We start from the raw sequence: 27,238 nt of genomic DNA on the forward strand, positions 1-27,238 counted from the left end.
TATTTTCTACCCTTATTTTTGTGGTGAGAGCATATAAAAACTATCAATAAAGTTTCAGTATACAATATATTATTATAACCGTAGTGCTTATTTTGTTTCTTAGATCTCTTAGACTTGTTCATCCCTTGAACCTGTAACTTTATCCCGCAGCTCCCATTTCCTCCCTCCTTCCCACTCCTACTAACCAACCACAGTTTTTTTTTCTTTTCTGTGAATTTAGCCTTTTTTTATTCCACATATAAGTGAGATCATACAGTACTGTATTTTTCCTCTTGCGTCTGGCATATTTCACTTAGCATAATATCCTCCAGATTCAACCATGTTGTCACAAATGGCAGGATCTCCTTTTTAAAAGAATAAGTAAATATTCTAATTAACACCCCGCCACACACACACACACAATTTTCCATTCATTCATCTATCAGCAGGTCTCCTCTCTTTTTAAAATGAGTTACTAGAAAAAAATGCATAAAGTAAATAAGTAAATGAACAAAATGAGTTACTGGATTGGGGAAGGGGTTTGGTGCTAGAAAGCTTCCCTAGCATGGGTGAAGCTCTGAGCTCCATCTCCAACCCAACTCTGGCTCCTCCAACTGTGCAGAATCCCCATAGGCTCAGATGAGTCAAGTAATTCATTGTGTTTTCTTGGTTCACTAAAACAAGTCTTTCTGGCCCAGATACTTGGGCGGTAACTGTGTGTTTTCTCATCCTCACCCAAATCTCTAACAGAGGGAAGATTTGGAGAAGGGCAATCAAAAGCTCTCTCTTCTGTCACCCTAGAACAGCGAGTGCTCGGCACCTCTGTCATTCTTTAATAACAGACAGAGTGAGTTTCTAACACATAGTCAGCAAAAATTGGGTCAATTGGATTTGTTGACAGCTGTGGGATCATAGACAGCATTTGCTGTGCTATCTGGGTCAGTCCCAGCTAATCTGACCACTCCTCTTAAAAGACATGCTGATTTCTTGGCCTCCTCTTTCCCCGCCGCAGTCTCTGCTTTCTCATTTTGCTCCCCATCCCTGGACTTCTCCTGTCATAGCTGTTTGAGATATTCAAATAGATCAGCTTTTTCAGCTTTGATTTCTCATTTTTAAAAATCTTTCCCCTAAGGCCTCTGATCAAAAGTAGCATTTTCTTTTTAAACTGCTCTAATAGAAATCCAACATGAACCACCTAAATATATATATTTTAAATTTTCTAATAGCCATATTATAAAAGCAATAAAGAGTGAAATTTTCTTAATATATTTAACAACCTTGTGCATCTTTTCCAACATGTAATGAGATCTATTCTTTTTTTTAAACATTCTTCAAAACCTGCTGTCCCTTGCATTACATCTCAGTTCAGATTTAAAGATTTCAATAAAATGAAATACCCTACAAAATAAAATTGTGTTTAAAAGAAAAATGCTCTATGCTGCTTGTTTTAAACTTAAAATTAAATAGTATAAAAATTTCACTCCTCAGTCTTACTAGCCACACTGTAAGTACTTATTAGCCATATCTGTCTACTGTTCTATAGAATTCATTTATTTAAACAGTTTTCTGAGTTGACACAAAACATTTGTGACTGAACCTTGTCAGCCCCAGGGGAAGGTGGAGCCCAGAATGGTATATGGCATGTGTGCCCAAATGTAAGGTAACACAAGAGAATCTCCCTTTTTCCTGTTGGCAGGGGTGTGTGGGGGGGGGGTGGGGGTGGAATCCAAAACATGATTTGGGGCCAGCTTTAACATAATAACCTTTTAGGAGTACATTTGAAATAATTACATTTCTGCTTCTAATATTAATAATGTAGTTATACATGTGTTTTAAATTGCATGCATTTGAAAATAGTGTTCCCCACCCTGCATGCTTATATTTCACGGAACAGTTTTATTCCCGTGCTTTTTCCCATACATCTTTGCCTTCGGTGACCCTCTCACCCATAGAGTGACTTTTTTGGGGAGGGAGGTGGTCATCAAATATATTTCAAGTTCATCCTAAATACTGTCATTCAAATTGTTTGGGATTCAGCATTTTTATCATTTGTGAATGATGCATTGCTGGAAACTCTATCCTAAGTTACAAGTCTCATTCATTTAACATGAGGATAGGTGTTTTTCCTCATGCAACTCAGAGATAAATGAGAAATCTCCATAATGGGACCACTTTTGCTTTCAACAAAGAAAAACCTCTTTTTATTGGAGATAATATACATACAGGAGGGTGCATAAATCACAAGTATACAACTCTGTACAAAATGATATGCCTGAGCACCAACACCCAGGTCAGGAGGAAGAACAAGACTACCAGTTGGAACCTTCTGGGGCCACTCCTCCCAAAGGCACCTTCTGATTCCTAGCAGCTGAGGACACTACCCAGACTGTTTATGTAAGTGGACCTTTAGCTCAGCACTGGACTGGGATTCACCACGTCAAGGTTGGTACATTCTCATTCGTTTGTGTATAGAATCCCAGCACTGTTTTTTAAAGGCCCTCTTGAAGATTGCCTACCATAGCACCATAAATGTTGTTTTATGCTGCAGGAATTATTTTAAATTTTTATTAAACATTAAAAAAATCAAATTCATCAGATTACTTCCATAAATGTCCCAAACTTGCTTTGATTAATGTATCCTTTTCCCCAGGAAATGTTTGTTGTCCTTTTTAAAGTGACTTGAGAGTCCTTGTGTTGTGAAGATCTGTAAAGGTGTGAATTTACACAGCATTCCCTCTTTATAGAAAAATGGTGCTTGGGGTGAAAAGCTGGCAATCTCCATGTCATGCCCAGGCTGTGTGGTATCCAAGTACCTTGGGACTGTGTGTCCTCTCCCAGCTCACTGTGAACTGGAGCATCCTGTTGGAGTTGCCAAATATGGGTCTCTCTCTTGGCAGGGGAGATGATTTTTATGGCTTTCTTTCTCCAGATATCTGCTTGGAACCTGTTTATCAAATTTTTGCTCAAGTCACCTTGCCCCCTCATTTGTAAAAACAGCACCTTACCCCCTACCTCTTTCCACTGTAATATTTCTGATTCCTTTTAACTTCTTCATTTTCCTTTAATGTATAGTTCTTGTCACCTCTGGAGATGCTCTTTGTACTTAGTTATTGTTTCTTGGCTCTTCTTTTTGTGTTAAGAACACCCTTGGTCACGTAGAAGGTGCTCGATGAGTAGCTGTGGGACGAAGGAGGAAGAGGCCATGTGTCTCCAGGACTGACAGGCCATCAAAATTGCACAGGACCTTGTCCCTGAAAGGCAACCCCTTGGGGATAAAGTAGATAAAGGGTAGAGACATTCATAGCCCTACACACACACACACACACACACACACCCATAACTTGCAGTAGCTTTTTTTTTCTGTGGTTGAAACTTGAGTGAGCCCTCCTGGAAGTGAGGGTTAGATGTCGCCTGTTTCTGCTTCATATGTCTCAGCAGACAGGTTGACAAATGTGGAATCTGCTGTTATCACTAGGGGGAAAAAGTGGTGTTTGTGTGTACACTTTTTATGAAGATGGAGCATGTTTTGAGTGCTAATTATGCACTGCCAGGGAACACATGTGGGAGCCGCTGGGTTTACAGCGCCGCCATTGAACTCCCCCTCCCACAATCTGCGTGTCAAGAGGTGCTGAGCACCCCCCTCCGTGAAGCCTCCTGTCTGCCGTGGTTGTCTGGGATCCAGCACAGATAATGAGAGTGGGAGTTTGGACTAACCTCGAGGCATGTGGAGGGCAGGGTGTCTCCTCGGAGGAGCGCAGTTGATCCTGGCAGCCAGCTCGGCTGTCTGCAGTATCTTCCCCTGACACTGGGAACTTTCACTTGGAGTGCTCCTGATGCTGTGCAGTCTTTCCTGAGGGTTTTTGAGAGCAGGATTACAATCCATGTAAGGTTTTCCCCTTTTCTGCCTTTGGGAGCTCTATCCCCTTGGGATCCCAGTGAGCAGTGTTGAAGGTGGCCGCGGGGCCTGGGGGAGGGAGAGGGCACTTGGACACCAGATACTCTGTTACTGAAACTGACTTGCCTCTTCCAGGAGAAATCTGGAATTTTAAAAGCTCCATTCCAGAATTTTCTTCTGATTCCAGTAAAGGAAACTCACCATCAAATAACATAAGCAGTCATTGAGGCGGAGCTCTCACTTTTCTCTAATTTTGGGTTTCTCTGTGCTGGGAAACCTTTGGCCTAGAATTTCATAATCCATGAGGTTGCTGATAACTCTAATAGTCTCTGACGCTATGATCAATTGGCTTTTAAGTGATTTCCCCCTCATTATCAAAGAGCCTTATCTAATTCGTTCAGGATTAAGATGGTGGCAAGCTGAGGCTTAGTGTATGTGCTCTCCTTTGGCTTTGCTGACACATCTTAGTATATTCCCTCTGGTCTTCATCCAGTACAGCAATGCTGGTTGGTTGGTGGATAACTTTTGTCTCTTTAACTAATTAATATAATTGGAGCTCAATATAAGGACTGCTATTTTTTACAGAGTTTTTTTTGTTTGTTTTTTGTTTTTAGGTTAGAAACAAACATTGCTTTCTGATGCTCCCTTAGAACACATCTGACATGAGAAAAATCTAAACTTTAAATGATTCCTTTCTTGGATCACTTTTGTCTTAGTCATCTCTTTTATTGTCGTGACCAAAAGACCTGACGAGAACAATTAAAAGTGGAAAAGTTTATTTTGGCTTTTGGTTTCAGAGGTCTGGGTCCATAGATGGTCAATTCCATTGCTCTGGATCCAAGGTGAGGCAGAACATCATGGTGGGAGGGTGTGGTGGAGGGAAGCAGCTCAGGATATGGAAGCAGAGCAAGAACTCTGCTCACCAGGGACAAAATATATATCCCAAAGGCACCCCCATCAACTTAGCTCCTCTGGCCATACCCTACCCACCTATAGCTACCACCTAGTTAATGTACTGATTAAGACAAGGCTTTCATAATGCAATCATTTCTCCTCTTTATTTTCTTGCATTGTCTCACATATGAGCTTTCAGGGGACACCTCATATCTAAACCATAAAAACTTCTGGCGGAAGTGTTTAAAACAATGGAAAATGGGACAGATTACCATTAGGAGGTTGATGCTATAATCTGTAGATATAACCAAGATATGTATGTTGGTAAAAAGCCGAAGTATTTGAATAATGAATTATTAATATTTGCCTAAACAATAACAGCAAACAGAATTAAACCAAGGTTTCCCATCTCATTACTTCTCTCATTCTACATCTTCCATCGGTTAGCCCAATGCATCTTTCCTAGGTTGAAAAGGTACCTGAGGGAGAAGGGAGGTAGGGACGTTATCAATTTAGATGATCATGGTATTGTTGGTAGGAGTTATGGAGTTATTGGGCTGAAAGCAGTTAAATTTTTAAAAAGGTTGTGATATAGAGGATCAGGAAGTAGATGTCAGAAGAATAAAATGCCTGAAGAGATAGGAAATTTTAAAAGAAAATGTTTAAATATATTCCTGGTGGAAATGGTTTTTTGATGGAACTATTCATCATTCAGTTGATGTAGAAAGTTTATTTTCAATAGCTTCTCATTTTGAATGAGCTGTAGTTGCTTCTCTAACTTCTGAGCCACTCCCCAGGGGGTGAGGGAAGCTTCTCTTTATGATGCCTACAGAACAACACAGATGGAATTTTTCCTAAGTTCAAGCACAACATCTCTGTGACCCTTTCAGACTCTAGTTGTGCCTGGAACATGGGCATCATTGTCAACTCTTGAATAGTAAAACATCATCACTAATTCATGCTCTGCACATTTGTAACTTGTGATAAACAAGAACTGAGCCTAAGTTTGCCTACAGGTTTGCTAAGCAGATTAATAATGTAAGCCACGTTGCAGGGGCATTGTTTATTTTCCTAGCGGTACCTGCTCATTCCAGCAATTTGGATGCAGCATCACAAACTGAGAGGCTAATTACAAACTGCTCTTACCTCTTCATTAAAGCAAGTCCTGGAAGGCCCACTTCTTGGGAGCTTTTGTGTTTGTTTACATTTCTGCATATTTGAAGGTGCTGCTAGCTGCAACATTTATAGGGAATTGTGGATTTTACACTTTAACAAATCACTGCAGTTTGGTATTGCCTGTGGGTATGAATTAGTGTTTTTGTATTTCTAGAGTCTATTGCTGTGTAACAAACCATCCCAAAATCTGTTGGTTTAAAACAACGGCAGTCATTTATTTTGTTAAAAAGTTTGCAATTTGGGTGGGACTGGGCAGAAATAATAATCTCTACTCCACATGGTACCAAATGGGTGGCCTGTTGGTGATAGGAGGATCCACTTTCAAGATGGCGCCCCATTTGGCTAAATGGTTGTTACTGGCCATGGGCCTCTCCTCCACCTGCTTGGGTGTCCTCAGAACATGATGGCTGGGTTCTCTAAGAGCAGTATCCCAAGAGAACAAAGTTGAAGTTCATGGGATTTTTATGACCAGTCCTCAAAAGTCATATAGTATCCTTTCTCATCTTTTATCATAAAGATCCATACCTGTTCAAGTAGAGGGAACATAGACTGTACCTCTTGGTGGGGGCATGGCAAGGTTCTTGCATGACCATGTGAGATGAGGGGTATTGTCATGGCCATCTTTGGAAAATGCAGTCAAATACATGATTTTAGATGCTCAGTGTTCATTTTCAGTTCATTCTTCTAGGAGAGAACTTTGAGAATATAAAATTTTTTAAAAAAAGAGGCAAGAAATCAGAATAAAGCATCATTGCTAATTCATGCTGTGCACATTTGTAACTTGTGATAAACAAGAACTGAACAGAGTATGAAATGTAAGGGTTATTGAGTACTGAAAATAGTTTTTAACTGTATACTTCTCAAAATTCTCCCCTTCCCCCCCTCCAGAACGTATTGTTACTCAAAGGGATCACATATCTTCGTGAGTTCTGAAACTCAAATCATTTCCATCTTCCAGAAAAACCATCCCAGGGTTCTCCAGGGTATTTACAAAAGAACAATAAAACATTCATTTCTTTAGCACGTTGTAATGAAAACCATCTCCAAGTACTTAGTTTAACTGCTTTGTTTACCACGGGAGTTTCAAATGCCATTAGGACCTTGTTATATTTTTGTTGTTCTGGAGTCATGGGAATAGAACAAGGTTTTTAAATCAAGGGTTAAAACTAGGATAGCAATGTTCGACCACACCATCTCAACATTTTGTTAAAGTGCCTTTCATTAATGTTTTGGAAGCCTATGTAAATCAGGGAATGGTTGGGGGGGGGTAGAGTCGGAATACTGGATGTTAAAGCAACATGGTGTGAAGGGAAACATCTGTTCCTGGTTAAATTCTTTAAAACTTATGTTCTTTTGCCTTAATCATTTGACTGTGGTGCTGAGATTTGAGTTCCATGAGGACTCTAAAGCTGATTTTCCAGAACATTCCCAGGAGTTCTAATAAGCCCTTGAGGTTCTGAGCCCCACACTTGTAATTCCAGGGTCACTGGTATTACCAAAGTGTAAACTTGGGTTGTCAACTCAGCAGCTGTAGGGTTGATTGGTTGGGGAGGGCTGGGTTTCCCCCCCACCTAAGGAAATACATTGCCTAGTCTTGGGTAGTCTGGTTTTGAGGCATTTTTTTTTACCTTGATAAGAAGTATTAATGTTAACAAATTTGTATTGCTGCCTCTTTTCTTTGTCCTGAGAGGAAGATTGACTTGATTTGTTAAGAGACGGAAGGGCTACAAATAAACACACTTTAATGGTGATGCTTTCTGAAATCTACCCCTGGACCTACAACTCCCTTAATTTCTCTAGGCCTCAGTTTTCTTTGCCCTTAAGACTGTAGGAAGAGAAACGATGTGCAGGTTTTCAGAACCTCAGATGAACATATTTTTAAAACGTGATTGGCCTCCGATGGATAGTTCCTGTAATTGTAGACTGAAAAACGTATCCATTTGGGGGTGGCCCCAGATGCTTAAAATGTAATGGATATGCTTGTAATCCCAGCAGCTTGGAAGGCTGAAGCAGGATTGCAAGTTCAAGACCAGCCTCAGCAATTTAGCAAGGCCGTGAGACCCTGTCTCAAAATATTAAAAAAAAAAAAAAGCCTCAGGATGTGGCTCAGTGGTTAAAAGCCTCTGGGTTCAATTCCTGGTACCAAAAACAAAAACAGAAAACAAAGTCTATTCATTCCTTAAATAAATGTTCTTTGCCTACATCCTAAGTACCAGGAATAGTTCCAGGTGCTAGGGACGTAGCACAGAATGAAACAGACAAGGTCCCTGTCCTTTTGGGACCCTCGAGAAATAAGTCACTGGAAGTCTGAGGAAAGCAGCATCCCAAATAAGGGATCTGCACAGGCTGCAGCACCTGCTGGTTTTAAGGAGCGGGAGAAGTCTTGTGAAAGTGGCAAGGAGTAAAGAGGCATAGGATATGGCCTCAGAGGTGGCCAAGCCCCAGCCCAAAGGGGAATGGGGGACATGAGGGAGGTATTGGGTGCTGTAGGCTAGGGGCAGAAGCTGGGACTCTGTTAGAGTTTGAAACAAGCCACACTGATAAATACCTTCCAGAGACCAGCCTAGCTGCCGAGAGGACTGTCAGCAAGCAAAACCAGCAGAGGGGTGGCAGCAGGGCCAGGCAGAGCATTTTCATGGGGAGGGAATCTCAACCTTTTGGTGCATCCAAGAGGATGGTGGCAAGGACTGAAAGGGCCTGAGGAGTTCAGCAGTGTGGTCCAGGGGATGGCAGAAGTGGGGGTGAGTCAGTGAGGTAGGGTGCAGGGCAGGAAGCTTACTTTCTGCTGCTTGGTTCCCCCCCCACCCCACTTTTTTTTAAGATGGCTTGAATTTTACTGAGTGCTAGATGGGAAGAGCCAGTAGAAAGGGAGAGGTTGAGCCGGTAGAAAGGGAGAAATTGAGGCTATAACAGAAGTGGAATCAGGTCCTCCAGTTGGGCAAAGAATGTGACCTCCATGGCTCAGGTTTTGCCTTGGCCAGACCCCATTGATGTGGGGGCAGAGAGAGGAGTGCTGTGCTTAGAGGTGGCAAGAACAGGTCATGGGGCCTGAGGTTCTCAGCAACTGGCCTGATTTCATCTTGGGTCATTTCTGGAAAATGAGGGAAAAATAGAGGAGTGGAAACAGGGCTGAAGAGCAAGGAGAGGGGCTCTGAGATAGCTGGGTAGGGATGAGTGGAAAAATTATAGGCCAGTCTGGCCTGGATGAATGACCTTAAGCCTTTCTTGCAGCCCAGGTGAACTGCTGTGGATTGACATCTGTGGGATAGGCCAGGCAGAGAGCCGAGGATGTCAGAGCAGGACGATGTTGGAAGAAGCAGATCGTGTGCTGGTCAGGGAAGGATAAGAAAGAGTAGATGACTGCTCTTTCTCGTCTTTCAAGCAGCTTTCTGGGTCTTCCCTGCTGGGGTTTAACTAGGTAACAGTTTGCTTGGACAGTCTCAGTTCATGCTGTTCATGCCATTCATCCTAGCATAATTATTAATTGCTACACTTTTTGCTTTAAAAAGTCCTTTGAGTCCAGACTACTGTCTCTCCTTTGGGTCATCTTCTGCTTCTCACATTCTTTCCTATAGGGGAAAAAGAAAAAGCTCTTATGACCTCTCCTAGGGACTCCTAAGTAACTGCAGGGCCCCCAACTATTCTTTGCCTCCTGTCCCCTTTCCTCTCTTACCAACCCCGGCCTCCATCTAAATAAAGTTAGATAAATTTTCCTTAGTCCAGTCTGATTATGTCACTGCTGCTCAGAAACCATGGTAGTATCTTTTATGGTTTGATATTGGGTGTCCCCCAACAGCTCGTGTGTGAGACAATGCAAGAAGGATTGGAGATGAAATGATTGATCTATGAAAGTCTAAACCGAATCCTCTGATAGGGATTAACTGAGTGGTAACTGTAGGCAGTAGGATGTGGCTGGAGGAGTTGGGTCAATGGGGCATGTCTTTGTTCCTGTTGGACCAGAGTGTTCTCTCTGCTTCCTGGTGCCAGCTTTCCTCTGGCACAGTCTTCGGCCATGATGTTCTGCCTCATCTCTTACCTAGAGCATTGGAGCCGACTGTCTGTGGACTGAGACCTCTGAAACTGTGAGCAACGATTAAACTTTTCCTCCTCTAAAGTTGTTCTTGTCAGGCCTTTTGGTCAGAGCAATGAAAAAGCTGACTAACACATCTCATTGGATAAAAAATCCAGACTGAATATTCAAGACTCTTAAGATCTCGCCCTGGTATTTGACAGTATATATTAGAGTAAAGGATATGTTGTGATGAATGCAAATGCTGAGCATCGTGACAGACGGGAATGTGAGCTCTGTAGCCAGACTACTTGGCTACTTGCCCTTTACTGGGTATATGACCTTGGGCAAATTGCCCAGCCTCTCTGTGCCTCAGTTTTCTAATCGGTAACATGGGGGTTAAAAAGGAAAACCTACTATTATTATTATTATAAGAATTGAATAACTTAATCCATGTAAAGTCTTTGAAACAGTGTTGGGCACACAGTAAGCTCTCAGTAAACATTAACTCTTGTGATTACGGATTTCAGTGCAGGCCCACAGAATGTTGGCTCTTCCTTAGAGAATTTCTGATATTTTCTCACCTTTTTGCTTCTGCTAGCTTTAGTCTTTATGGGGATTCTTTCCCCAAACCATTTCTGCACTCACAGATTCCACCCGAGGTATGGTTATTTTACCAGCCGTGGATGGAGGCAGCCTCAAAACTAACAAGCTGAAGTCTGGCATGCATTCTTGACTCCTGTGGAAAGCTGATGAAAGTCTCTTTAAGTGCTTTGCTAACAAAATGTTTTGAGGGAATGTTTGTTCCATTTTTTCCCCCTGTGGGTATGCACTAGAATTTAATAGAAGCCTGAGGGGCTTATATCTCTGGCAGTAGGTGGCAGATTCTCCTGCCAACTCTTACCCTCAGTGCTCCAACCTGGGGGATGTGGTTCTTTTGGTCTGAGGTCTTTATTTAGCTTCATTGTTCTGGTCTAAGGACAGGAAACCACACAAAGTTAAATTCTGCAGAGGGTTGTACCTTGAGGGAGATTAAGGATTTGCTGAGCCAATGAAAATTAGCCAGAGGTGACTCCTGTGGGCTCTAGCATGTTGGCTCTGCATGGTGCCCCTCCTGGTCTGGCTATCCATCTATCAGGGCAACCTTCTCTGTGGAGTGGAATGGTTGGAGGTTGGATGGTCATTCCAGAAAGTAATGAACAATCATGAACAGCCTGAGGGAGGTATGCAGAGGTATCCTCTGTGAAGTAGATAAAGGCCGGATCTATGCAGTTGAATAATCTAAGGCACTGATAGAGAAACTGTTTTGATCATAATATATCAACATCATTGTAATGGATATAAAGTTGCTTATTATATTAGTCAGGGCTCTAGAGGCACAGAATCAACAGGAAGTATAACTATAAAAGGAGGACTTATTACTTTGGCTCACACAACCAGAAGCTGGGTAGTCCACAATGGCTGTCTGCAGGCTGGGGAGCCGGAAGAACCAGTAGCTACACAGTCCAAAGGCTGGAGCCTCAGAACAAGAGGGATCAATGGTGTTACCCTAGTCTGAGACCAAAAGCTTCTGGGGATCACTGGCAGAGTCCAATATCCTCCAAGGATCACAGCAGCAAACAAGAACCTGTTCAAGAAGAATAGAGCTTGCATCTGCTGCTGCGTCCTTGTTCTTCCAACTGTTATTCCATCCAAGCCATCATCCTATTAGCCCAGTGCTGCCCACACTTAGGGAGGGTCTCTGTTTCAGTTGGCTATCCCACATGCCAATTATTCCTAGACACACCCTCATTTGACACTCCCATAATCCTTAATTCTTGACATTTCTTAATCCAATCAAGTTGACAGTTCAGATTGACCATCATACTTACCTAGTTTTTGTTTTGTGGGGTGGGTACCTGGGATTGGGTACATTTTTGGGTATTTTTGGGGGGTGTACTCGGGGGTACTACCACTGAACCACATCCCCAGTCCTATTTTATATTTAGAGACAGGGTCTCACTGAGTTGTTTAGTGCCTCACTGTTGCTAAGGTTGGCTTTGAAATTGAGATCCTCCTGCCTCAGCCTCCAGAGCTGCTGGGATTACAGGCATGTGCCACCATGCATGGCTGCTTACTTAGTTTGCTGTAAATATCAGTTGCCTTATGTGACATTTACCTGATTTTTCATCATTTTAGTATTTGTATGTCATGAGCAAATTTCAAATTTTACTTTGTATCAGATGATGTATATACATGAGAGATAGTTAAGTATTTTGTCTGTCCTGAAATAATTCTTCATCTGAGAGCTGCTTTGTTCCTACAGTAGGGCTGTATGATTTCCTTGTGAAACACCTTACACCTTGGTCAGAGCTGATTGGCCCAGAAATGGATACCTGATATAAGCTAAACCAATCAGAGTCCTTCCCTGGGATCTTTTACTACGGGTAACCAGGAAATTGGACTTCTTCTCTCTAGTTGCTAAGCTGTTAGTAAAAATCTTAGATGTTGGCGATGGTCATGTTTTCTGCTATTACAGGAAAATGGTCCTAGATAAGAAAGAATGATGCCAACAAAGAGATAAGGGCAAAACTTGGAGAAAGTTTCCTTATGACAATTGGGAATGCACATTAAGGTCTTCCCGAGTCCACCTCTGGCCTTGCCTTGCTGGCCACTTGTTCCTCATAGGAAGGCCTTTCCTTCTTCAATTCCCTTTGTTAACTTTCATTTTGACTTTTAACATGAGGTTGGGTCTTCCCATAGGTTGGCTTGGGGGAGGCACTAAAAGCTAATTGATATTTGGGTAATAGTAGTTCAACAACACTCACTCAGTCCTATTGCCTTCAAACCCCTATGTATTCCATTTTCCATGAGTTGTGAAATTAAAGGCCAATTGAAGTGAAAAAAAATGAGCCAACTAACAGAGATAATGCAGATACTTAAAACTCCTTTTGTCAGAAATGTCTACTCTGAACAGAGCTACCAAAGGAAAAATCCATTTTATAGATCCACTAGAACTCTGGTCTCTACTTTTGTTTTTTAGGGGGATTTTAATTTTAGTGTTCTTACAGCATTTTTCAATATTTCTACCAAATCACCCTTCATAGCAGAGGAGGAGAATAAAAGGATGCCTTGTCTCTCCTACCCCAGCCCTGCTAGGGATCTGAGGACAGGCAGAGGACCTTGAAACTTAGTATAAATATTTGAGAAGAATGGAACAAGTTAACTCTTCAAAGTCTGAATTACCTCTTGAGTTAAACCAAATCATGAAATCCAAGATGGCAGAAAAAGTGCTCATTTCTCCAGCTCACTGCTGTCTGTTTCTCTAGAACCCAGCAGTAGGTATTCGGTAAGTTTAATGGAATGAATGAATGAATATTATAAACAGGCCCAGACGAATCAGCTGACGAGTGGTCTAACTAGTGAGTGGCCAAGCGGGGTTCAAAGCTTTAGGTCTTCAGACTCCTGTCAAGGGTTCATTCTAAGAACAAGCAGTCACCGAAAGAGAAAATACTACCCCTCAAGGTCTATATGATCTTTCCTTATGGCCCTCTAACAAAGCTGAACACCCAGGAATGCCTGGCAAGGCTTTCAATTCCTGAAGCAAAGTGTTAACACATCAGAACTAAAGACAGCTTCGGATGTGAGCTAAAACCTGTGTTATTTTTGAGTCTTCCTTTTCAAAAATCTCTACAAGGGTTTAGGTGACAAAAGATGGGAAGGGCTGAGTGGGTATGATAAAATATTCACTGTAAATGCTCATGTTTAACTGTGCAGCTCTGAACAGCATCTTTGTGGCTGTCCTTGACATACATGTCTGTCTGTCTGGGCTCCCTGCAAATGTCATGGTTCCCCAACAGTGGCCATGAGTGAGGAGTGAGGGTCAGAGTGGAACAGTGGTCCGGTGTAGGGTATATTGGGGATGTATGTATGTGTGAGTCTTGTTTTTTCACCCTGTGTTATATCCAAAATCATTGTCAGAAACTCTAGTTCTGTAATTTAGTATTTTATATGACATATGCCCTACAGCAGCACTGTTCACTAGAACTTTCTGTGATGGAAATGCTCGATGTTTGCATTGTCCAATAGGATAGAATAGTCACTAGTCACAGGTGGCTACTGAGCACTGGAAATGTGACTAATGTGAGGAATTGAATTTTTCATTTTCTTTAATTATAATTAATCTAAATGTAAATAACCACTTGTGGCCAGTAGCTATCATGGATAGCACAGCTCTATAGTATTAAAAAAAAACAGCAAGTTTCTGTTTAGGGGCATTAATTAGGTCATTAATAACAGGGATTCCATTAAGTTTGTCATTCAGATGGAACTTAGAAATGTATAGCAGCTGTTCATCAAACGTGATGGGAGAAGCTTCCTTTATCTGGGCTAGAGTGACCTTCCTGTTATGGTTTGGATGTGCAGTATCTCCCAAAAACACTTGTGTGAGAGAATGCAGGAGTGTTTAGAGATGAGCTGATTAGATTATGAGGGTTATAACCTAATTGGTGGATTAATCCATTTGGTAGATCAGTGGGTGGTGATCGTAAAGGGATAGGGTAAGGCTGGAGGAAGTAGGTTCCTGGGCATAAGCCCTCAGGGACTCTTATTTCTGACTTCTTTCACTCAAGCTTTCTCTGCCTCCTGGCTGTTGTGTCCTAAACTGCTTTCCCCTGCCACACCCTTCCTCCATGATGTTCTGCCTTCCTCAGGGCCAAAGCAATGTAGTCGGCCAGTCATGGACTGAACCTTTGAAATCGTGAGCCAAAATAAACTTTTTCTCCCCCAAGTTTTTCTTGTCATGTGAATTGGCAACCGTGATGCAAAGCTGACCAACACACAGTCCATCTTAGATTTTCCTGGGGTTATCCACTGTCATGTTGTTTTTTAATAAAAAGGATCCCTTAGATAAATAACCAAAGATATCATTTTTATGGAGTTAAGACTTCTTATTTAACTAAATTTTTAAAAGAAATCTTTTTCATAACATTATCCCAGATTATCATGAGACTATCCTTACACAACATAGAGTAACTGAATAAAGTCTTGGATCAGTTAAAATGGTTATATTTAACTCTTGGTGCCTGAACCAGTAATTGTTACTCCTTTAAGCATTCGGGGCAGGCTGGGTTTAAGAAGGCAACAGGAATGAGAGTATTTTTCAGTTTACAGTGGTATGCAAGTGGGCACCTCGGCCAAAGCTGCATTGCACAAAGTGGAAAGAGTATTGTTGAAGGAGCATCAGGTAGGGCCTTGCATACTTGGAGTCAATTCCAGGGAATGCCTTTGGTTAGCTCTGTGAAGTTCAACTAGTCATATAGTCTCTTGACCACTTCTCTCTCCTGTAAGTTAGTGTTTTGAGGCCTAACATAAATGCATGTTGAAAGTTCTTTATGGAAGAGTTACCTAGTGTTATAGTGAGTTTCACTGATAACAGTTGTGGTCATGCATGGGATAGTCTCTGGGAACTCCACAGCTAAGGGACCCGACTAGTCATGATTTTCCCTTTCGTACTAATTGATTCCAGGCTCATGAAGACCCTAGTGGAGTCATGGTGAAGTCCAGCTACAGATGAGAGCCTGAAGTAAAGTGACCTTGGGTGTGTAGAGAATGGGGGCAGGATTACAGAAACAGCTGGAGGTGAATCTGGTGGAATGTGGTGGATGAATGCATAGGATTAGAGAATGGGGAGGAAGGCATCCAAGTGACTTCAGATTTGGAGACAAGGTTGATGGTGGACCTATCAGCTGCGACTGCTGGCCATGTAAGTCTGAACCTCCAAGGAAAGTGAGGGCTAGGAGTCCAAATTTGGGAATAATAAGTGGCCACACCTGTGTGAACGAAGGGGGAAGTTAAGCTGAGAGCTGGTGGCTGAAGATTAACCCTGGTGACCACCACTTGTGTCTGCCATTATAATGCACTTGCGACTTGTCCAAAGAAGGTTATACATAAATAAGACAGACAGGATTCCATTTAGCTACATATGCAAACGACATTATGAAAAAGAGAAACGAAAGTGTCTATACACGGGTGAGGTAGAAAACCAGAAGACTCAAGGCCCCCTATGGGCTAGCCAAATATTGATTTTTTTTTTTTAATAAAATCTAAATGCAGTCTTCGGTTAAAAAGGATACTCCCCCTTTCTGGTAAACAATTTGGCAGCCTGTACTAATCCTTTGAAAAGTTAATATCCTTTGACCTATTAATTCCACTTTCAGGAATCCACTCGAAGGAAGCAAACAGAGGTTCAGATAAAAATTTATACGCAAAGATATTTCATCTTGTTAGCTTTTTTGGGAAGGCTCAGCATGGAGGGAGCATTCAGCCATAACATCATTTTAAAAGGTTTGGATACCAGGCAGTACCATAGCATAGGATGTGAAATCTGCATCGATGTTAAAATACTAGATGAGTATTCAAAGAAATCTGGCTTTGCCCTTTGATGCCACTCTCCAAGTTACTGTGGTGAGAAAGCTGGGGGTATGCTAGCTCAGAGCCTTTGTTGACTTGATATCCAAAAAAATGCATGTGATCTATCCTGGTGGTTTCTAGTCCATCCTCTTTTTTTTTTTTTTTTTTTTTTGGTGCTCCTGGCTTCTCATGTTCTAGAAATTCTTCTAGAAGTTTCTTTAGCAGGCTGTTACACCATCAAGGTTTTACCCAGGATAACTCTTGCCCTTATGTGGATTTGCTTTCTTTCCTTCATGTATCTGGTGAACTCTTATTCATCCTTCGAAGCCTCTTTCAGATTTGGTCCCCAAATAGATTTTGTCAAGCACAGCATTTTGAAGAACAAATAGGGTTTGAATGCTTCAAGGTAGGTGGACCTACTAGTTCTACCACCCTCCTCCCTTCTTCCTATTGTGTTACCTTGTTACAGCCCTGGCCTCCTGTGACAGAGGTATCTCCACCTCCCTTCAGGCAGAAAGCATCTCTTTGGTCATTGTCACTTTTGTAATACCTTTACACCCATGACTGCATTTATCACCCATATGAGTAATCTTTAAAATATACTTTTTTTCAATTCTAATGGTAATAAATTTTGAAAAAAAATTACCCACAAATAGGAAAAAAAAAGTAACTTCTATCTCCCTCCTCTTCAAGAACACTGATGTCTTCATGTTAGTGAATGTTTCTGGGTGTGATTTGTGTATGTACATTTCAGAGTCAAATTAATACTGTGTCTATAAAGCTTAGAATCTTTATTTTTGTTATATATAACATAATGCAAGCATTACTTGCTCCGTGTTTGTGTCCTTATTTTTAAAACATACTTACAGAAATTGGCTGGACCGTCTTGAGGGTTAAGATTCCCCAGTACTTAAGCAGAGTGTTGGCCTGGACCAGTACAGGGACTTAATGTTTGTTGAACTCTGGAGATGAAAAATTTAACCTGTCCCCATCCAGCCTCCAAGGAGCTTGTTTAGGAGACATACCTGTTCACTCATGATTTAATGTATTTATGCACTCAACAGATATGTATCTGCCAGACATCCTTCTATCACTGGGGACACGGTAGAATGCTCCAGTCCTCGTGAAGTGTGTGTTCCGCAGCAGTGATTTGCACACTAGGTTGCGCTGAGATCCCACAGCAGACTTGTGAACTGCAGGTCACTGGGTCTTGCCCCCAGAGCTGCTAATTCAGTGGGTCTAAGGGCCTGAGAGCCTGCAGTGTCAACATGTTCCCAGGGGATGCTGATGCTGCTGGTCCCTGGATATGACACTTGAGAATTCCCGGCTTAAAGGATCAATTTGCAGTACAGTATGGCAAAAGAAAACAGCTGTGGGGTTTGTGGGTAAGAGGGCTGAGGTCTGACTTGTGTGTCTAAGACTCCCTGATTCTTCAAGTCCCCAGGAGGAAGGAGGGGACTAGGAAAATGCCCTGTGTCCAAAACCTCATCTTTTCCTCTATGGATGACTCTGGGCAGTCTCTGCAGGGCTGTAGATGCCCAGGACTGATCAAGGGAGAGGTTCAAGCAATCATGATGGCCACGTGTGCCTTCTGTGGGCCCCTTACCATATGTCTGGTCTTCAGAGCCACTGCAAAAGGGAAGCACGACCCTCCCCATTTTATGGATGTGAAGACTAAGACATGGAGAGCTTATTTAACCCACTATAGTGGTCCCCCACACCAGTGAGTGACACATCTCGAGCTCCAAGCCCAGCCTTTCTGAGAGCCTTCAGACCCCATGCCATCGGCACTGCCATAGCTCCTGTTGAGACTGGCCTGTGGTTGAACCCTCAATGGGACCAGTTTCTAGAAATGCTTCGGTAGTCATAGCTGTTTCCTGTGTGGTGAGACAGTAGTCTCAGGAGCTAGTGCAAGGTTGTTCCCTCATTTCATCTGGGGACTAAAAATTTATTGCCTTTCCTTTTTGCCTTTGTCACCAGGAAGCTCAGAGCTGTGCTTCGTCGGCAGTAGCTTTCCTGAGTGTAAGGTTTTTGGTATAATCATCTCCCTACTTTTCTTTGAAAACTTTTGTTTCCTGTCTTTTCTTTTAGAAAGTTTCCGAGATGATTTTCTAAAATAGGTGGATGTCACAGATTACTGAGTGAAAAGTAAATTTTCAGAATGGAAAGGATTAGTTTAAGGGGTGTTTTTTTTTTTTTTTAAAACTTTAGAAGACTGATTTGGCCCAAGACTGTGCATGAGTGGACACAGACGTGACTGTGGACACATATGTATTTGATAGCTTGATGTATCCTTTTGAACTTGAGTCCAATTTGGCTGGAGCCAGGGCTGGCTTTGAACTCTGGCTTCTCACTACTTGTTTTATGACTTTCATTTCAATCTCAGTGTCCTTATCTGCAATGGAGATTATGATGCCGTGCATGGTCATTGAAGAATTTAACAAAATGACTTAATGTAAAATGGCTAGTTATGTGCCTGCAGCAGATGATAGTTACTGATATGTCTCGCACAGGCTGGGATTTGTAGAAAGATTGGGCCATGCATTTGCACTTGCTCTAGGCATTTTTCCTAGTACATGCAGTGGGGAGCTGAAATGACCCTTGACTTCACGTTGGGGTGCTGTGTTCCAGAGCTGTGAGGCTTGCTTCCCCTTGGTGCAGGGAGCCCCATGTGGCATTTCTTACACATTCTCAATGGCAGTAGATGTTTGCTGTGGAGAACTCAATATTTTCTGAGGTCATCCACTTAGAGGTTGGTGACTAAGACTTAGACAGTCCTGGGGTATCTACCTCCTTATGCAGTGGTGACGTACTCGGCTTGAGCATCCTTGCCTGGAAAGTCTCCTAAAGCCCACCTCCTGGCTCTTCTTGATTTTACTACCACTCTCAGTTTTTCTTTCAAAGTTTTGACTACTAAGTGCAATGGCTGGGGGCTACTTTTTAGGGTAAGAGAGGGTTCAAATATTACAGGACTCTTTGTAGATTTCTCTGTCCCAGCTTGTGGGCACATGAAGCAAGAAGGAACAGCTTCCCTGTTGCCTATGCTGTCTGGGCTGTATGAGGCCTTCAAGAGCCTAGGGCCTGCCTGGAGCTGTGGGCCAGGAATAGACTGTGAGCTCCTTGGCTTCCTGAGGCCTGAGCGTGCCATGGAGACTTCACAGGGGTGACTTTCCCCACCTCTGACCTTCCCTGTCAAAACTAGTGTCTCAAAACAGAAGCTCTTTGGGTCATAAGATGCCGTATAGTAATTACTATGTGGTTGTAAGATGCACTGCATTTATTTTAATTTTTGTGTGTGTGTGTGTGCCAGGGATTGAACGCAGGGGCACTTAACCCCTGAGCCACCTCCCCAGCCCATTTTGTATTTTATTTAGAGACAGTCTCGCCAAGTTGCTTAGGTCCTTGCTGAGGCTGGCTTTGAACTCACAATCCTCCTGCCTCAGCCTCCCGAGTTGCTGGGATTACAGGCGTGTGCCACTGCACCTGGTTAGATGCACTGTATTTGTGAGGTAGCCTGATGGCCAGGAAGTAGGTGAGTCATAACAATTTTTTAAGAATTTCTTTTCCTTATCAAAATGAGCTTCTTCCAAATCCTGTTTATTTGAGCTTATCCTTTTAGAACCTGTTTAAAACAAAACAAAACAAATAGGGACCATAATCATTTCAAGGCGAGGTGATCCCAACCCTTCCCCAAAGCTTCATTTTTCCATTGGGCAATGTAGTGAACACACCAAGTCTGCATGTCCCCTTCAGGCTAGGGCAAAGGGTGCAGGCACTGCCTGCCTTGATGACATGGGGCCTCTGCTATTCTTCCTGTTCACGGTGGGTGAAGTAGCTCGGAGGCCTCGATGAGGTGCATGGGTGCTGCAGGCATCCTTCAGTAGACCATCCCATTCACACTCTTGCCTTTGTTTTGTTGGTCTCCCAGGTCCAGGAAGCTGCAAGTCGGGGCCTGAAGTTTGTGGGCGTCATTCCTCAGTACCACTCCCTTGTGAACTCGGCAGGCGGCAGCCCTCTCGCACCTACCACCAAGAGTGCCACAGATGCCAGAGCTGAGAAAAAGGCACATGGGGACCACGCATCACTGGAGGATGAGAACCCAGGGGCTGCAGACGTGTGTGTTGCTCCCTCAGGGATGGACGGAAGCCCAGAGCCTGGCCCAGGCCACATAGGGGACCTGCCTTTCATTGAGGAGCCCAGCTTATCCTCTGGAGAATTTTCCCCACGGGGAATGAGTCCTATACTGGATGGACCAGATGGTGGCCCGTCAGATACACATGCAGGGCTGCTCTCTAGGAGTAAGTATGTAAGCCCCTCGAATTTTGACCCACTTCAGAGAGGTAGACAGCTTTTCAGTCATCTCCAGGGCGTTTTAGGGAAAAGAGATGGGGATAGAGTATAGACACAGCAGTCCATCAAACACTAGAAACTTAAGTTATTTGGGCCGCACGACTAGTTACTTGCTAAAGTTGTAACTTCAGGGGGTGAGCAGGGCTATGTGAAATTGACTTGCAGTTGTTCCAAAAGGTGGGGTTCTCAATGGATTTTAGATGGTGAGGTACTATATCCCCTGCCCTTGCATAAGGAGTGTTTGTCTGCTGGGATCCACTGAGACCCTCCACTCCACTGCTTTGAATGTTTGCCTATAGCAAGAAATCACAAACACCAGTTGAGGGCTGTGTGTGTGTGTGTGTGTGTGTGTGTGTGTGTGTGTGTGTGTGTGAGATTCAACTCATGACAATGTAAACAGCCAGCTTTCAGGGGCTTCCTACGGTTGACATATCACTGTGGTAGAATACGCCACTGAGGAAAAGCCAGCAGTCTGTGCATCCTCCTAGTCACATTGTAAGGGCCAGGAGAGCATGCACATTGGCTTAAGGATTTCAAATAACAGCACAGCAACAATAGCCAACATGTATTAATACTTCCTGAGCACTAGGCCCTGTGCCAATATGCTTCTTAATAGACTGACCTCTTAATTCTCCAGGCAGCCTTGTGACGTATGTGGGTGAGCTCTATTACCATTGCCTGTTTGCCAGTGGAGTAATCCGGGGTTTTCAGAGGAAATGGGTTGCCTGGGTGGGAAACTGGCAGACCTGGTATGTGAACGCAGTGGGGCTGGGTCACCACCCCATTACATCTCTCTGGTCTTCCCTGACAAGATTTCCTGAAGCCCTTGGTTGACAGGGAGTGAAGTTTCCCTTTATTTCCCTCCCCAGAGTTCCTTCTTCTCTACTTTCTCCAGGAAATCTAGCATCCAGTAACTTCCTGACAGCAAGGTACTTAACATCAGTGGTGGGGCCTCTTCGGGCCTTTGGAAGATGAACCAGTATTGAGACTGACAGCCAGAGACCACCAAGCCTTCCTGAGGGCTGTTTGTTTAGGACTTTCTGGATCATATCCCTGGTTAATATTGTTACTATTTAGTTACTTGTTCTTGAAATCGGCCTCTTACAAATGATCAGGAACATTTTTATGCTTGGAGAGTGCAGAACAAGGTGAAATAATTTTCATTGTTACGTTAGTATGTCTTGAAAGGAAAATTATAGGATGCTTATTTCTGGGGGCTTATTTGCGGAGTTGCTTGGAGGGAGAGATTGGAGCTGCCTTGATTCTGGGATAGAGAGGGCTATTATTTAATCAAGGTCTGGATCCTTCTTAAACATGTACTGGAGTAGAGCTCTTCTTTGCCTGGTTTCTCCCCCACCACACACACACTGGATTGATAGACTTCTCCCCCCCCCCTCAGAACAGCTGAGAGTGTTTAGACCTGGCGTGTGCCTCCTAATCAGTGTCCAAAGCTGTCTTCTGTTGAGATGGGCAAGGTGTGTGTGCTGATTCCAAGAAGACAGATGAGCTTCTGGTGGGGCCCTGCACTATGAGAGGGTTGGGGAGGCAGGTGGCATCATGGTCGAGAGTCCAGCCTTTCTGTCCATTCCAGCCACCTTGTGGCTGGTCAGTAGCCTTGAACACAGCAGTTGCCTTCACATGGGAAAGAACAGTGACTCCCTATGGAAAGGTTGGGTGAGATGTACCTTCAAATCCTCTCAGTGCTGTGGACTCACCCATGTGAGCTGTTGCCCCTGGGCTCAGGCACCGTGCTCCTTGCTCTTGACCTCCACTTCTCATGGAACCCTGGTTTGAGAAAGGAAGTGGTTAATATGGAGGCTTTCTTGGGAGTGTGCTGACACCCCAGCCTTCCCCAATCCGCCTTCCTCAGAGACTCCTCCTAGACTTCTGCCTCCGTGTTTAATACCAGAGAATTACTAACTGGGAAGACTTGTCCTGGGACCCTTCCCAGATGCCCAGTGCCCTCCTGCTCCCCTGTGGCTGCTCACTTCCCTCTCCCAGACTCCCCGTAGCTGAATGCACAGAAACCCCCACTCCTGAAGCATCTGAACCTGCCTCCCCCTTCAAGACCCTGTTCTCTGCTGTCACCCAGATCATGCTGGGAAATGGTGGTTAATGGGTGTTAATGGAGGCAATGGCCCAACAGTGAAGGGGAACTTCAGCTATGGGGGGTCTCTAAGCCTTCCCTGCCCCCATCTCTCCAGGTGCACAGCTGCCTCTCCCCATACAAATAGCTGTCCAGGCTACAGGTCTCTGTAATTTAGGCTCCCACTATTATTTTTTAGAATTTTATTTATTTTATCTTCTGGTGGAATAAATGAGCCTCTGGATTTTCCATCAGTCATAACACACTGGTGTGACTAGTGGGCACAGAGGCCTGTGGGGGATGGGCAGACCATCATGAGGGTGGTCACCCTGAGAGTGCTGTTCTGACTCCTCCCTGGATGTCAACTCTGTTATTCCTCATCACATAACAGAAGACTAGGATGCTCACTCCAGGGATACAGAAAGCCCCTTCCAGGCAGCTAAGTCACTTACCAGAGCCAGGCCAGTCCCAGAGCTGGATATCCAGGACCCTGTCCCCATGGATCATGGCCCTTACCTGGCCCCTGGCCTCTCTCCTTATCTTTTTCCTGGGGCATCTTGTTTCCTTCCTTGAGAACAAGGTGAGCCGTCACCCCCAGCACACACACAGCCCCCTCCCTGCCACTCTCATCTCTCGGCTTGCCTTTCTCCTGGGGCCCCCTAAGGAGGGTGAAGTGTTTTTACTCCTCGTTCTGCCAGGTGGGCTTAAATAGGCAATCACAGCAAGACAATTAAAAAACATCCAGAGGGAGTCTCCCTCCTCACCCCCCCCCCTTCTCCCTTAATTTATTTCCTATGTGGGAGGCCTAGGGGAGAAGACTCTAGGCAGTGACGGCTCAGACAGGACTTTCCCCGAGTCTCCATCTGGAAGCAGGGGCAGGCTCCCTCCCAGCCCCCTGCAGCACAGTCCAGTGGTTAGGCCCTTGTGCGTTTCTCTTCCTGCTCATTGAATTTTATTTCCTGGTTCCAGGGGAATTTCTTATTGGTTTGAAGTCCAGGCTGTGCAGTGATCATCTGAGCCCCAAGTGTCTCTGTTGCTTCAACTCAAGAGAAACAAGGAGGCCAGACATGTTCTCTCAAATTCTGATTGTTCTGTTACCAAAATCCTTATTCTAAGTCTATTCTAAGTCTTCCAAGCACTGGCTTTCCTATCTGCTGAGACTTCCCAGCCAGAAGCTGCAGTCGCTGATCTCAATTACAGTTCTGGCTGAGGGGATTTTGTTCAGTAGACCTTCCTGACAGCCGGCTCAGTGTGGATCCCTGAAACTCGGGGGGCCTTTTCTGATGGGCAGGCTCTTTCCCTCCCCAGGCCAATATCCTCCCCTCCTCATACCCTCAGGAGAGTCTGACCCTGTGACTCTGCCCCTCCCAGATCTGCCACTCTTTCAGGCCTTTGACTTGGTCCAGGAACAAAAACAGCTACCGAGTCCCTACCTGTGGCTACTGGTGCCCACATGAAGTTGCTCTCTTGTTGGACCTGGGAAGGAGCCCAGGGCTCGGGATCTGCAAGACCTGGCTCTCCCACACTGGCTGTGATTCTGGGACATCTACTTAACGCTTCAGGGCCTGTGGAAGTTGGAGAGTCACATGGGGGGGCCACGTCACATGGTGCAGGTGTCTGGGCTGCTGTGACTTCATGTTTCGATACCTGTGAGCCTTGTGTGTGCAGTGGTTCCTGCACTTTGCCTCTGCTGTCCTAGTAGGTGGGCCTCCTGCTAGCCCAGAGGTGTCCTGTTATTAGTCTTGAGCCTATGACAGAGCCTGAACAGCCTTCACCAGATTTTGGAATCTAGATAGAGAGCTTCAGGCCCTTCTTCCTCCCTTCCCTCCACAGCACCCACAGCCTGCCTTCCCCCGGGAGACCTTTCATCTCAGTTCCCCTGCACCTGACCTTGTCATACTGCAGACCCCCCCCCCCCAGCTGTCTGACTTCCACTTCTTCCTTCCAGCACAGCTAACTCATCAGCAGCTTCTCTTTGGGAGCCCACGCTTTAGTTCAAACTCTGTATTCGTTTATCCAGACTGGAGGGCTCCTTGGTCACCAAACTCAGCCAGTCCCTGTGACTCACCCTCAAGTCACAGCTCACTGGGATCAAACCTGAAGACAAGTATGCAGACTTCTATTTGGAGCCCAAGTTCCTATGCCCAGGCCCAGGCCTCAGAGCTGGTCACCTGTCTCTTTGCTCCCCACTTCCCTGTAGCCTAGGAGGCCTGAGAGGAAAGGGCTGCTCAGCCAGCCCCCAGCTCCTATCCTTTCCTAGATTTTCCCACTTGTCTGGCTCAGGTCAATCCAGCAAGCACCTCACAGCTCCTGTCACAGTGCAGGCTCTTTGCTGTACATGCGGAATCTTACCTGTGACAAGGCAGGGCCTCTGTGTGGGGAGTGGGGAAGGAGGATAAGAAGATGGTAGGTGCTCAGTGCAGTGCTTCAGCCATTCTCAGAACATTCTCAGAAGCGATGCTTTCCCTATTCTTTTGGGACTTTCTGTCCCACGTCTGGAAAAATCTTCCTGCTGAGGTCATGGCGGAGTCACAGAGCAGCTGAGAAAATTTAAACAAATTTGGGGCTTCTTTTTTGGAATCCTTGGTGCCTGCTTGTGTGAGGATGTGTGTTGAAGAATCAGACTATGAAAACATCAAAGGGCATCATTTTCACATGGTTTCTCTTGGCTGGTTTCCATGTGAGTTAGAGGGAAGACTGTGGTCACGGAGGCGGTGGGACAGAGGAGTCTACTAAAGGGTTACGCGTTCGAAGTCAGGTTTTCTCCCAATATTTCATTACCCCTAATGCTTTGGAGACTGTTCATTCCAACAGCACTTCCTTTTCCTTCCTGAAAAATTTATTTCTGTCTCTGGCTTCAGTCCGGCCCCTGGGGAGATTCGAGATGGGAAAGCTGGGATGTTAGCACTGACTACCTTTCAGAAGTCTCTCTTCTACCACCCATTCCAACATCCTCGCTTCTCCTTTTGACATTTCCCCTTTTTCTGTTTCATTATGCATCGGGGAAGGTGGAGGGTTTTGTCTGGTCGTGTGAACACGGGATCCTTCTGAACTTCGGCCACTTCCAAACTCCTCAATCAATTCTCTCATGAAGCAGCTGTGATTTCTTTTTAATTCTATTGCATCTGTAGTTGACTCTAACATACCATAGGGACTGGTGCTCTGGCCCACTGTAGAGTCACCTGCAGTTAGCTCTGGCCAAGTTTACAGTTTCCTTAGCCTCTGAGCTTGCCAGTGTTTCTTGGGAATGTGAACATGCAGGGCAGATACTCTGGGGAGTTAGTGCCAATCAATGAGGGTGAATTCTCCAGCTGTGTTGCCCTTGGTGGGTCCCTTTGAGGTGTGTTCTATACAGTGTCTCGGGTCCCCTATGGGATTGAGCCCCAGTTGCCCCAGTGATAACCTGCTCATTAACGCATTCTTCGTTAGCTTCGTCATCTCTTCATTTCCCATCCCACCTCCATCCTTCTCTCTCTTAGTATCACTTTTCAAACAAACAGCTTGCACGTGGAAAGCTTGTAGGATTTGCTTTTGAAGAAATCCAAATGAATTCAGTGATTCACTGAAGCATGGCTCATCCTCTTGCCCTTTGTGGCTGCCATTTTTAATTGAATGACTGGCACGTGGGACTAGAAAACCCCTGATTGCTCAGTTCACGTCCTCACCCTGACCCCCACCCCTGCTTCCCAACCTATGGCTTGACTCCCTCCATTACAAACCTTCCTCTATCATTTCATTCTTAGTTTATATTTCAAAGTCATGAAACAGGTAGTGGTTGCTGGCTCCATACACCAAGACTTTATTTCTTGTGTGAAAGTATTTCCTGGTTGGAGGTGGCATCTTGAGTTGGTCAGGTAGACTAAGAAAGGTAAGGTAATATGGGGTGGGGATGACCAGGCTAGAGCTGGTGTTTAAAATCCAGGTGGCCACTTCTGACAATAGGAATTAGCTCTCTTGGATGGATAGCTTGAGATGACTCTCCTGTTTAACTGTTGATGCTAAGTCTCATGACCCAGAGAACTCCACTGAGTCTTTCTCAGATGGGCCTGTGAGAAGACCTTCTTTGTCCCAGAATACAGTACCTGTGTGAGAAACTTCCAGATGTTACATGGGTGACTATACTCTGTTAATGAGCCTTGTTATCCTGCTGTTTATGGCAAGGGTAAAGGTCTGCCTTTATGGTCAAATTTTCCTTTTAAAATGCAGTTATTTAACAGAAAGTAAATCAATTTTAAAAATAATAATCCAACTAGTATTTGGATACCACAAAAATCATGAAATACTCCAAATTGGGAAACAACATCCCAGAATGTAAATCTAGTTATCCCGTGTGGGGAATGTGTCCTTTGTCCTTTTTGCTGATGTCAACCACCATTGTTTATGACCTTTAAATTTTTTCTTTGATAGAAGGGTGGGGATTTTCTTAAGATTTAAAAGATATTTTTGGAAAAACAAAGCA

At 44.2% G+C, this 27,238-nt stretch overlaps 1 protein-coding gene across 2 annotated transcripts in view; it reads left to right on the forward strand.

Annotated features, from left to right (window-relative positions):
• The window catches only part of RFTN1 (raftlin, lipid raft linker 1), a gene marked incomplete at its 5' end in the record, with an annotated part of 199,783 nt that overhangs the window by 123,156 nt on the left and 49,389 nt on the right, over positions 1–27,238 (forward strand). For both annotated transcript variants that reach the window (XM_081286205.1, XM_081286204.1), the window contains one exon: positions 20,272–20,641. In XM_081286205.1, coding sequence (XP_081142331.1) covers positions 20,272–20,641 — 370 coding nt within the window. The remainder of the gene's footprint in view (positions 1–20,271; positions 20,642–27,238) is intronic.

The sequence above is a fragment of the Spermophilus citellus genome, assembly GCF_964194105.1.
Source record: "Spermophilus citellus genome assembly, chromosome: 3".
In the NCBI taxonomy this organism is placed as follows: Eukaryota; Metazoa; Chordata; class Mammalia; order Rodentia; family Sciuridae; genus Spermophilus; species Spermophilus citellus.